At 39.7% G+C, this 12,782-nt stretch overlaps 2 protein-coding genes across 4 annotated transcripts in view; one reads left to right on the forward strand and one right to left on the reverse strand.

The window, feature by feature from the left end:
* CTTNBP2 (cortactin binding protein 2) overlaps positions 1-12,782 on the forward strand; it is a 170,232-nt gene that overhangs the window by 155,088 nt on the left and 2,362 nt on the right. For 2 of the 3 annotated variants that reach the window (XM_061414021.1, XM_061414022.1), the window contains 6 exons: positions 962-1,140; positions 3,434-3,633; positions 3,995-4,177; positions 8,773-8,836; positions 10,136-10,268; positions 11,274-11,375. In XM_061414021.1, coding sequence (XP_061270005.1) covers positions 962-1,140; positions 3,434-3,633; positions 3,995-4,177; positions 8,773-8,836; positions 10,136-10,268; positions 11,274-11,375 — 861 coding nt within the window. The remainder of the gene's footprint in view (positions 1-961; positions 1,141-3,433; positions 3,634-3,994; positions 4,178-8,772; positions 8,837-10,135; positions 10,269-11,273; positions 11,376-12,782) is intronic. The other variant, XR_009735897.1, reaches the window with a different exon arrangement.
* The window catches only part of CFTR (CF transmembrane conductance regulator), a 318,734-nt gene continuing 307,394 nt past the window's right edge, over positions 1,443-12,782 (reverse strand). Inside the window, exons 28-29 of the transcript XR_009735898.1 lie at positions 12,011-12,127; positions 1,443-1,566 (exon numbers count right to left, since the gene is read on the reverse strand). The gene's annotated coding sequence lies outside the window, so the exon portion shown is untranslated. The remainder of the gene's footprint in view (positions 1,567-12,010; positions 12,128-12,782) is intronic.

Raw genomic sequence — 12,782 nt, forward strand, 5'->3', positions numbered from 1 at the left:
AAATGGGATATTATAACAGATCCCAAATCCTCGTGTGACACAGTGATGTTACTTTAATGAAGCTGCTAGAATTACTGAACCACTCTTGCATTTTTTTCTATGCCAAATTCTGTCCCTTGATGTAGGATATACAAACATTCACATATTATCCTCAGTCTTAATATCATAATTCCTTGGTAAAGTAGAGATTTACATGAATGTGTTTCTTATAAAAATAGTTAATTGCTATATCTGACTTCTAAATATTTGAGAGATTTCTCTTCGTAGTTTATAAATCTTTGTCCTTTTGTGAATCCTCTGTAGTACCAAAAAGGGGCTCTTGTATAAGATATAATTCTAAAAAGAGCTGCTCCCATTCAACCGTGTGTTACACAGCATTACTTAAACTCTTCACTTTTAAATCAGAAAACATGTCTTCATGCTAGCATAGTTGTGTGCATTTTAAGGTAGCATTTTAGCTGAGACTTTCCTTCTAGGGAAATTAAAAATAAGACAAAAGTGAACATGCCATAGATTCCAATATGCCATCTTATCACTTATCCATATTAAAATATTTAATGTCATTTTTATGTCATTTATTCAAAATCCTTTTTTGAACACCTACTATTTGCAAGTCCTTGTGAGATATTCTGTACACATGTGAAAAATGATTTCTTCCAGCACTGATGTTTAAGAATTCATCCAAGTGAGACACCTCATCCAGGGTGTCTCGCTTCGCTGTCACGTCTGCATCTTTTCATTTGATGTAACAAACTGCAGATCTGTATTTCACACTAACACACACAACAGGGTATATTATTAACTAATCCCTCTTTCACCCACCCCAAGTGAAGGTAAGACTAGATTTGGCTACAGTTTTGTTTTATAAATTTTTATAGCTTTAATTTCGAATGGTTAGAAACAACAGGACAATGAGCACTGTGCTAACCCAAGCCCCTGTCTTCCTCCTCTCTGTCTCCAGTTCAGAGGTCAGGTGCCCTCTCCCTGCGACCCCGTGTGCAAGACGGTCGACTGGGCCCTGGCCGTGTGGCGCCAGCTCAACTCGTGCCTGGCCCGCCTGGGCACGCCGGAAGCACTTCTCGGGCCACAGCATTTCCTGTCTTGTCCTGTAGTCCCGGGGCACGCCCAAGCAACAGTGAAGTGAGTGTCATCAGTCCTTCTTTGCCTTTAAAGTATTTAAAGTAGAGCCCTGGCCAGGTGGGAGTGTGTGAGAGTGAGAAAGCTATGCCACTGCTATCGTCAACATGGGAAGTGGAGCCCTGCCCTCTTGTCAGAGGACGACCATGACTTGTGTGTTGGGCAGTTCCGAAGGAAACAATTTTTGCTAAGACTAGATAGATCATAGGTTTTGTGGCTTGCTGTGCAGTGTCTCCTGAGGAAGGCCCACATAAGAAATTCAGTCAAGTACCCTGTAACCAAAAAAATAAAACACATTCTACTGATGAATTGAAAAGCTTGCTCTTTTATTAATGATACTTATACACTTACATGAGTAGTAGCTCAGATGGTAAGAATCTGCTTGCAATGCACGAGGCCCGGGTTCAATCCTTGGGTGAGGAAGATCCCCTGGAGAAGGGAATGATACACACTCAAGTATTCTTGCCTGGAGAATTCCATGGACAGAGTAGACTTATAAACTTACTATATTTTCCTTTGTAGCAGCTTATAAAAATAGACATACATATAGGAAGGTTAATGACATAGAATATCAGAAGGAAGTTGAAAGGAGGAAGGAATTTGTCACCGTCCGACTTCCTTAGTAAGGGTTCTGTGATTCGCTGTTAGATTTGATTCTGTATTTTCTGGCATCCTGGGCAGAAATCTATTTTGGAAAGCAAGGGATGCAAGTAAAATGTCTTCTCTATTGTAACACAAACTATCAATTTAATAACAGTTAATTGAGGGAGGAGTACTGTATTAAAAAAATACATAGTAATTTCTTGTTAAAAAGCAGTACATTTATTCATATAATTACCCGATTCTCTCAGTATCATGATTACATCTGAGCCTTTTTTGCCCCTGACATCCAGAATCTCAAGATTCTTAGGAGCCATATTTGGTTTTTCCTGTCTGCAGCACAGTCATTGTCAAAAACTAGAGGCTCTGAGACTTGTACCCTATTTGCAAGCTGACAGGTTAGCCTGCTGGGTGCAGGATGCTGGGTCAGAGGCCCGCTCCTCATCACTCAGAGCCCAGCCGCAGCCCAGCCATCTGAACCGTCTGCAGTGGTTTCCCCGGCTCCTCAGGTCCCACAGGGTGATGCGTAGCAGCCCAGGTGGATGCTGGCTTTAGCAGCAAAATGTGGAATCACCCCATCTTCTAATGGGGGATGCTGGTAAATCTGCCCACCCTTTGCCCTGGAAGGAACCATAACTTTCATCATCCTGGTCAGGAAACAATCTGCCCTCTGCTCCAGAAGGAGACATTATCTCTACTTCCCAAGTCTGTGTACACTGCTAACATCCTTGAAAAGACAATCCAGGAAAACAGCTGACACGAGAATACAGAAATGCCATGGAAACTTATCTCCCAACAGCCGTATTAAGGAACTGCCTTTCTAAAATTTTCTTACTTTTTTTTTTTTTTTTTTAGCCAAAGCTTATATCTTTACCTCCTCAGCACCTTTAGGAGTAACTGTTTGCTTTTCTTTTTTTTTTTTTTCCCGGAATTACATGTCACTCTACATTAACAGAGAAACTTGATACTAGGTAATAGTTTTAACAGTTCCTATTCTAGGTGATATAGTTTTGTCTACAGCTTTTAATGCTAACTGTTTTTTAATACTACAACAAAGTATAATCTTTTTTGAAGGAATTTTGATTGGCATTGAGTGCTCTAAATTTCAATTAAAGCCCTGCAACAGCTACAGCTATTAATGCAGTCCACCTGAGGCAGTGGCTGGTTGACCCCATCCCCTCTCTTTAGGGCTCACCTGCCATGTGTAGACACCAAGCCCCTGCAGAGCAGGAAGATTTAATTTGCCAGTGATCATAAAATGTATCCCAATTTCAGAAATACTAAAAACATATGTATCTTAGTAAGGGAAATGGCAAATAAGTTTAAGCTATTTAGACACAGACTTTCAGGAAATCTTTTTTCCTCCAGATTTCTTTAGTCTGTAAAGTTTTCCATGTATTTTTCCCTTTCCATGTATTTATTTGTGCATTCATTTATTCAGCACTCTAGTGCTCCAGGATCTTACAAAGAAAAACAGAAACAGGTAAACAGTTTCATTAGAAATACATTGTTATTTGTAAAGCACATTCAAACTGTTTTGGTGTTAGATAATTTCACTTATTCTGAAACAACCTGGGAAAGGTAGCCTATCCATAGAAACCCTTAGGCTTTGTTCAGGGTCTTCAGCTCTGTCCCGGGTAGAGTTGTGTGTGATTCCTGGGAGCCTGGGTCCTAACTGTGAACCCTCTCTTGGAAGGTGGATGTCTAAGCTATGGAATGCTGTCATTGCACCCAGAGTTCAAGAAGCAATATTGTCAAGAGCCTCTGTGAAAAGACAGCCCGGCCTTGGGCAAACAACTAAAAACCCCAGCCAAGGGCAGCAGGCTGTTGTTAGAGCTGCTCTCAGCATTTTGCTTAATAAAGCTGTTCTGCATGGCTGTCCCCTCCAGAGAGCAGGTATGTGGGTTTATGCTGGGAGGAGAGGAAATTCGCTATTATGTAATGCTTGCTTGAACTGGCTTTTAGGGAACTCTATTTTCTCTCTTTGTAACCAGTGAGATTATCTCCATGTAATGGATGTTACACAGCACTGCTTTAAAACTAACTCACTTGCTCTCTCTTAATTCCTGGCTCATGTTTAAATACCAGACTTCAAAGTAATGTTTGCTGGTTGACAAACCCCTGCTTGGGTATGATAGGCCCCTGATTTTGAAGAGGCTATTTCTTTAAGTGTTAGACATGTTGGATTTTGCTTGACTCTGTGTAACTGCGCTCTTGCTTCTGTCCTTCTGGCAAAATGTGGTTTATGTTGTTTCAGAGCTGGACCAGCATACAGCTGATTTCAAAGGAGGAAGCTTCCCTCTGTCCATAGTTTCAAGTTACAGCAGTTGCAGCAAGAAGAAAGAGAGTGGTGCCTGGAGAAAGGTGAGCACCAGTCCTCGCAAGAAGTCTGGCCGGTTCTCTTCACCCACCTGGAACAAGCCAGACTTGAGTGAAGAAGGTAAGGGGGGCAGGCATAAGACGTGTGTACCCATGAGGTGGTTTATGAATGCCAGTGTGCTTTATGTGTATTACTATGCATTCAACAAAGCAAAATTTTGAGGATTTCAATGTGTATTTTTCATGGAATAAAGCATGTGGTAGGTACATTCCACAAATAGTTGAGAGTCCCCTACCTGAAAAAAACCATTCATAGTAGAATTCTGAAATTAAATGTATCTTTACCATGTTAATGATCATCTGCTTTTCAGCAATTTGATTTTCTTGGGATCCACACAATTATGTAATAAAAGCTGACACATAAAAAGAAAGAAATAGGCAAATGTGCATTCAGAAGTGAACCTTAAACTTTTAGAAGTATGTGTTATTTGATTATAGACATATTTAATACCAGTTTAAGGTGTTTATAAGTGAGTCAGCTTTACATATTTCTTTCTACATGAGATGTATGCCGTGTACCAAGTTTTCTTCTAAACACTAGAAATAGAGCAGTGAAAACAGGAGATAAAAATCACTCCCCGACAGAATTTCATTCTAATAAATTATTAGACCTGTTCCTTATGGCTTTGATATTAGGATAATCAGTTGTTTAAAATATCCTCCCTCAGTTCAGTTCAGTCATGTCTGACTCTTTGCCACCCCATGGACTGCAGACGCCAGGCTTCCCTGTCCATCACTAACTCCTGGAGCTTACTCAAACTCATGTCCGTTGAGTTGGTGATGCCATCCAACCATCTCATCCTCTGTTGTCCCCTTCATCTCTCGCTTTCAATCATTCCCAGCATCAGGGTCTTTTCAAATGACTCAGTTCTTTGCATCAGGTGGCTAAAGTATGGAAATCAGAGCTTAGCATCAGTCCTTCCAATGAATATTCAGGACTGATTTCCTTTAGATGGACTGGTTGGATCTCCTTGCAGTCCAAGGGACTCTCAAGAGTCTTCTCCAACACCACAGTTCAAAAGCATCAGTTCTTCAGTGCTCAGCTTTCTTTACAGTCCAACTCTCACATCCATACATGACCACTGGAAAAACCAAAGGTTTGACTAGATGGACCTTTTTTGGCAAAGTAATGTCTCTGCTTTTGAATATGCTGTCTAGGTTGGTCATAACTTTTCTTCCAAGGAGCAGGTGTCTTTTCATTTCATGGCTGCAGTCACCATCTGCAGTGATTTTGAGGCCCAAGAAAATACAGTCTGTCACTGTTTCCACTGTTTCCCCATCTATTTGCCATGAAGTGATGGGACCGGATGCCTTGATCTTAGTTTTCTGAATGTTGAGCTTTAAGCCAACTTTTTCACTCTCCTCTTTCATTTTCATCAAGAGCCTTTTTAGTTCTTCTTTACTTTCTGTCATAAGGGTGGTGTCATCTGCGTATCTGAGGATATTGATATTTCTCTTGGCAATCTTGATTCCAGCTTGTGCTTCATCCAGTCTGGCATTTCTCATGATGTACCCTGCATATAAGTTAAATAAGCAGGGTGACAATATAAAGCTTTGATGTACTCCTTTCCTGATTTGGAACCAGTCTGTTATCCATGTCCAGTTCTAAATGTTCCTTCTTAACCTTCATATAGGTTTCTCAGGAGGCAGGTCAGGTGGTCTGGTATTCCCATCTCTTGAAGAATTTTCCACAGTTTGTTGTGATCCACACAGTCAAAGGCTTTGGCATAGTCAATAAAACAGAAACAGATGTTTTTCTGGAACTCTCTTGCTTTTTTGATGATCCAGTGGATGTTGGCAATTTGATCTCTGGTTCGTCTGCCTTTTCTAAATCCAGCTTGAACATCTGGAAGTTCATGCTTCACATATTGTTGAAGCCTGGCTTGGAGAATTTTGAACATTACTAGTGTGAGAGTTGAGTGCAATTGTGCGGTAGTTTGAGCATTCTTTGGCATTTGCCTTTCTTTGGGATTAGAATGAAAAGTGACTGTTTCCAGTTCTGTGGCCACTGCTGAGTTTTCCAAATTTGCTGGCATATTGAGTGCAGCACTTTCACAGCATCATCTTTTAGTGTTTAAAATAGCTCAACTGGAATTCCATCACCTCCACTAGCTTTGTTCACATCCTCCCCTAAAAGATATCATATTTGAGTAAGAATGAAAAGATGTTCCAACCTCATATGCATTATGGATCTCTGATACATGTAACTAACTTTACGTCTTCAGGAGCCCCTTGTACCCCACACTAAATGGCAACTCACTCCAGTATTCTTGCCTGAAGAATCCCCAGGACAGAGTAGCCTGGCGGGGTGCAGTCTATGGGGTCACAAAGAGTCAGACATGACTGAAGAAACTTAGCAGGCACGCACACATGGCAGCTTTACAGCAGTGGGGTTCCTAAGTGAAAGGAATATGATGTCTAAAATCCTAAACAGTTGCTTTTGTTACCATATTTTTCATATGGCAGATTGTATTGATTTTTAATAAAAACTAATGCGATTTTAACTATATCAATACATGCCAGAGTTGTGTGATTACCCTAAGTATGTGATCATAAGTTATGACTTAAAGTCACGTAAGTAATAAGTTTTAAAGTAATTGAATGGATAGTCACTGAAAAATATATGTAAACTCTCATTGTAAAGGTAAGTGTTATTTATACTAGGATACATTTTGATCTCCGAGGCTTGCCCTTACTTCCTAAAGTTAGAGTGTTTGCTCCAGGGAATAAAATCATTAGACTGTAGCCCCCCAATAGAGCAAAGAGACTCCCTCAGCTGGCTTTCTGTAACAAGGATTATACCTGTTTATCCTTGGAAAGTATCCAAAAGAGCTTGACAGTGAGGACTGTCGTCTCCATTTACAGATGGCACAATTGAGACTCAGATCCCTTTGATCACCTGCTCCAAACCACTGCTCCTACAAACGGGGGGTTCTGCAATCCATGTTTTTGTTTCTTATGAGTCCAGTGCTGATTTCTTCAGTCTGTGCCATTCATAATAATCCTGGTACTCAAATAAGGACACCTATGCAGGCTCTTCACTGTGTCACTTCCAAGTTCATTAGAATCCCTGTAGGATTCAGGACCAACTGCTTTCCTGAGCTAAGTGAGTACCTAAACAGTAAGCATTGTCAATATATATTGCAGTACTGTAGATTTGTCAGACAAAATCCATAAGTGAATATGAACTTTAAACAGTATTATGGAGATAAATCTAACTTGTAAATATATAATATTTATTAGTTGCAGAACTAGTGGATATATCAAATGTTCCTTCAAACACAAAAACTTAATTGAAAGGTGAATAAAACTGTATGCAACCATAGTTTGACATCAACATAGAGATTTGCAAAACGCATTGGCCAGGGTTTAGGTGAATAAACCACTGGTTGGTTAACAACCAAAGGTGGACATGCCTCTAGTTTTAATTTTCTTTATAATAGTCACCTTGTCCAATAATTGCACTTCATACAAAATTATTACAACAGTGTTTGGGTTGATATTTTTGGACATCATTGTTTTAAAAAATACCAAAATAGAACTCTCTTGCATTCCATGCAGACCACTAGGGAAGCTCATAAAATTTGATAAAGACACAGCCCTTTTCTGTCCTGACCTAAACCAGGGAGACCTAAACCTGAGATGATGGTCACTGCTTCTGGAGGGCAGAGTCCAAGCTTAGGCACTTCCGTGCTAATTAGGGAAAAGCTACTAATTAATGCTTTCTGACAGTAAGGACAAAAGTGTGGATGAGGAAATGTACAGACCTTCTGATGATCTGCTTTTAATCGGGATATACCAAATTCGACAGACTTCTCAAAATCATTCTTTAATCTATGCTAGCACCATTCATACAATTTTAGAATCTACTCAGAAGCAGCTGTATTAATGCATTTATAAAATGTAGAATATTATAGAAAGACATTTTGAATCTAAAATGGTTTAGTGTTTCTCAAACTTTTGACCATAAGCCACAGTGAGAAATGTATTTTAAAGCTGGACCAGTACACACAGACCTATGCATTTGCATGTCTCTGTAAATGGATACCAACTTATATATTTACTACATACAAGCTGTGCAATCCGGTGTTTCCTATTCTGTTTTTTTTTAAATGGGTTGAAATTTGCAGTTAGAAAAACATTGGTATGATATGCAGCGTTTGTTTTAATGCTGTGACTTTTTGTTTACTTTTCCTATTTAGTTTTCTGTAAAATGCAAAGCAATCAAAAGTTGTTTCTATACCTGCACTGTAATACATCATGGGGCCCACACATCAAAAACTGTGTTGGGTCTACACAGTCAGGATCCCTTGGAAGGCAAACAAAGGGATTACCATCTTCAAAAGGCAGGTATTAACCCTCTTTTAGGCACTTGGAGAACAAAGGCCTAAGGTTGTTGGGACTTGCCTGATTAGAATAGGATGCACTGATGCAAGTGGAGTTTAGGATTCCTGAATTGAGCCTCAGGTGGTGTGAGTTGTATTGATTTTAGTCATAAATATACATGAGGTCTTTGCGCATTCCCTAGGCTTCCACAGGGCCTCAAGAAATGGATTTAATCCAAAAACAATATGAAGAGACTATTTCTTTTAAATACAGAGTTCAAGATCAGCAGGGACAGTCTATGGAAATGACTGCTTTTTTTTCTTTAAACAGGTATCAAAAGTAACACTATATTACAGCTGAATTGTAACAGGAATGCTTCGCTGTCAAACCAAAAGTAAGTTTCCCCTGCAGATTTAACTCATAACAAACAGTACACATTCTCATCGTGTGTGTGCTAAGTCACCTCAGTCGTGTCCAACTCTTTGCCACCCCATGGACTGTAGCCCGCAAGGCTCCTCTCTCCATCGGATTCTCCAGACAAGAATACTGGAGTGGGTCACCCTGCCCTCAGGGGATCTTCCAGACCCAGCAATCCAACCCTCATCTCTTATGTCTCCTGCATTGGCAGGTGGGTTCTTTACCACTAGCGCCCCCTGGGAAGCATTAGTCTGTGCAACTGTTATGCTGTGAATATAATTTTTTAAAAAGCAATAGAGGTAATTCAAATGCTAGTATTAAGCTGAAATCGAATGAATGAAATCTAAAAAAAATACAAAGCCTATTTTGCTTTTAGTTTGGTGAAAGATTAGAAATATCATTGATTTGATTTTGTATCAAGTTTGATATTATTAATACAGTTCACAAAGATATGGTAAAATCCTGTATTTGTGAACTTTTAAACAGGCTTTAGAGGACTGATGATTTTAATGACAGAGTTACAGAAACATAACATGACTTACTTTTTTTCCTCATGCTGCTGCTAGGGAATTGTCAATTATGCTTCCAAATTTATAAACTGAAATAAAGATTTATCATAGAATAAAAATGCTTAGCTAGTTTATAAATAGGGCCTTGTATAGCCAATAAGTTGTGTACCCTGTAACTTGGCAGGTGACATTTAGGACCCTGGTTCACAGAATTACAAGAGGGGTAGGGGGTCAATGAATCTGTCACATGCTTGTTTGTGCCAGGCCCACTGTTAGATCTGTTGCATTCAACAGCCTATACAGTATTTGTAATAACCCTATGATGTAGCACAAGGCATTTGATAGAGAGAAGGGAACCCAGGAACTGAGGTGTTGAGTACAAAAAAGAAACCCAACCCATGGTCACGTTGCCAATAAAAAGTGATAAATTGACATTTACTCCATTGTCACACTGCCCCCCACACCAGCGTGTTTAGTGTCATCCTTGGGGACAGCGAAGGAAAGGGAAGAGTAAGGAGACTGGAATATTGTAAGTCAAAGTGGATTTCTTTGTGTAGTAACATTTTATCCTATTGAGAATTCTGACGGGGAGTTACCAAAATCAGATGGGAATGGGTTGTTGTATAAAGTGACATTTATGGATGCCTTTAAAGGATGTTAAAAACTTTTTTGCTCCACAAATCCCCCAGAAAGGGGTCTAGGTTTCCATATTGGAAGTTGGATGGTTGCTCTGGGTTTGAAAAACTCTTTTCTGAAATCTGTGGTAGGTCTTTAGAGAATGATCTGTCATTGACCTTGAATCTGGATCAAAGACTCTCTCTGGGTTCGGATGATGAAGCAGATCTTGTCAAGGAACTTCAGAGCATGTGCTCTAGCAAATCTGAATCTGATATAAGCAAGGTAAGCAGGACACAGTGCGGAGGGCCTTGAGTGGCTCCCCCAGCAGCAGACAGACTTCTTGGAGCCACATCATAGCTCTTTCCCTGAGAGAAATCCCTTATCAAATAGTATGACTAAAGCTCCAAATCAAAACTTCCATTACCTTGCTTAAAACACTTATACAACAAGGGAGCTCTATTTAGCACAGCTTCTCTGAAAAACCCAAAGTGAAAGCTGCATGTGGTGTGTTACCACAAATTAAACCAATACCACCTTTTCCTTTCCATATCCCTAACTTTGGCCGTCACCAATCAGTAAGAGCACGGCAGCAGACTTGCATTCTGCGGCGGGGAACAACTGTACTTATAAAATAAGAAAAAATAAGTAGCCTGTGTAATTTGCTTAAACTGTGAAATTTGAGATCCAAAGATGGAAATCAGTGACCCAAAATCTTGAAGCATTAACAGCATCAAGTTCAACCTGTTTTTGCACTCTGATATCTGCAGCAGTTTTTTACCACGCTTCCTTGATAAGGGCCTTTTGCTTGAAAGGGAGCAAAAGAAGGTAGTTATAACTTGTGCAGGTTCTACCCCAAAACTCACCTGTTGTATTTGGACAGTCTACTAGGGATAAAGAACTCACTAGCTTATTTAATCTTACTGGAAGTGAGTCGAAATAGTTAACCCTGGAAAAATAAGGTTACAATGAAAAATCTTGCAAACGTTATATCCTTTCATTTTGTGCCAAGTATTTTTTTTTTTTTTAAATAGGGCTTATCTGGTTGTCTTCTTATGACTTTAAAAGACTCTTTTTTTTTTCCCTTAGAAACTGTGTCTCATGCATTTGCTGTTAGTTTCACATGAAAGCTTAAAGTCCTTATGTGAGCATTTTAGGACCTAAGCTTCTGACAGTAAGACAAGGACCACACTTCTCACTGTGGGTTTTCCACAGTGACTTTACATCTTACCTTGAGTATGTCACAGTTTACCTGTGAAAACATGACTTGATAAATTGTGTATTTTCCAGATTGCTGATTCCAGGGATGATTTAAGGAGGTTTGATAGTTCAGGAAACAACCCTGTGTTTTCAGCAACTGTTAATAATCCAAGAATGCCAGTGTCACAAAAGGTAAGTGTCCCTTTTCCCTCCAAAATGGGACAAAGAAGGATTGTTGTAAAATTGACTTTACAAATCTTTCAATGTGCGTTACAAAGTTACTTTTACACTATAGCAGGGATATAATCAGGATAAAGGTGTAAGTGTTCACTAGGTAATCAAGGTTAGAAAAAAGTACTGTTTGTTTGGCTAATAGCTTGAAGGAATCACATAGAAAAGCATTACTTCCCCCTCTTCTATTTGATGCCAAAAAATTGGATTCCAAAATTTTTACTATCTCTTCTATTTGTTTTCACTAGTTTATGCCAAACCTAGAACTAATGTAACGTCTCTCTTCTTTGCTGTATTTTAAAATGGAACATTGAATTTCTTTTGAGTACCATTTTCAAAAACTGGAGTTAATGCTGAGTGATAACAGAAAAATCTACACATACATAAAGATTTACCTCTGATTTACTTGAACTTCCCATACCATGCATGTTTCAGAGACAGAATGTCCTTTGCAAGCAAATCAGAATGAGCCAGGATTCCCATAGAGTTCCTTACCCTCTTGAAATAACTTTTATGATTGGTTAATAAATGCCAAAAGATGAGATGGCCCAGTATGGTACTACTGAGTGAACGGAAACAATAAAAATACTTCTTACCCAGTAGTGCTTTTTTGAGGCGGTCCATTTTGTAAGACGTATTTAATAATGTGTGGTGTGCTCACCAAGCTATGTCCACTGTGGTTCACGTCCCCTCACATGGCAGCTAACACAGACCTGTGGGGAGAGGGAGTGCAAAGAGCAGGATTGAACAGCGAGCGTGGTGAGACTATCCCATTATTAATCCTCCTCTAACAGCCTGGGCTCCTGGCTTCAGTAGCTTTCAGTCCTGACTAGTTTCCTGTGAAGCTGTGTGTGTTGGGGGAAATATTAACAAGGCTGGGGTCTTATATAAAAACATACAACATGACAATCTACAAAGAAGAGCATGGCCTGTGTGGCTTACTCTATATAGTATTTGTTCCTCTCTATGATTCCCCCCACCCCTAATTAGGAATGGCTTAGAAGCACAGCAAAAGCATCGTTGGGAACAGATAAGAATGACTGAGGAGGTGACACCTGGGGTCCCTGCTGATAACTCTGGTTCTGGATGGAATACATTTTTGTTCAGGGGCTGTCCCTGAACTATGGTTCAGAACACGTTCCTTGGGCTCGCCTTCTATTTCTTTGCCCATTGAGCATTCTAAGGACTATTCCCCGATGATCAGTTGTTTTCTTAGAACCTGCCACCAGAGGGCGACGTAGTACTCATTTGGCATTTGCCAGATTCCTGAAGCCTTCACAGGCTCAGGCCTTTTCTATCCTGATAAAGGCAATGAGCATTTCTTGGTTAGATGCCCAGTTTCTTCTGTTATCAGGAAGTAATTCCCTT

This window comes from Bos javanicus, chromosome 4 (genome assembly GCF_032452875.1).
Source record: "Bos javanicus breed banteng chromosome 4, ARS-OSU_banteng_1.0, whole genome shotgun sequence".
Taxonomy (NCBI): Eukaryota; Metazoa; Chordata; class Mammalia; order Artiodactyla; family Bovidae; genus Bos; species Bos javanicus.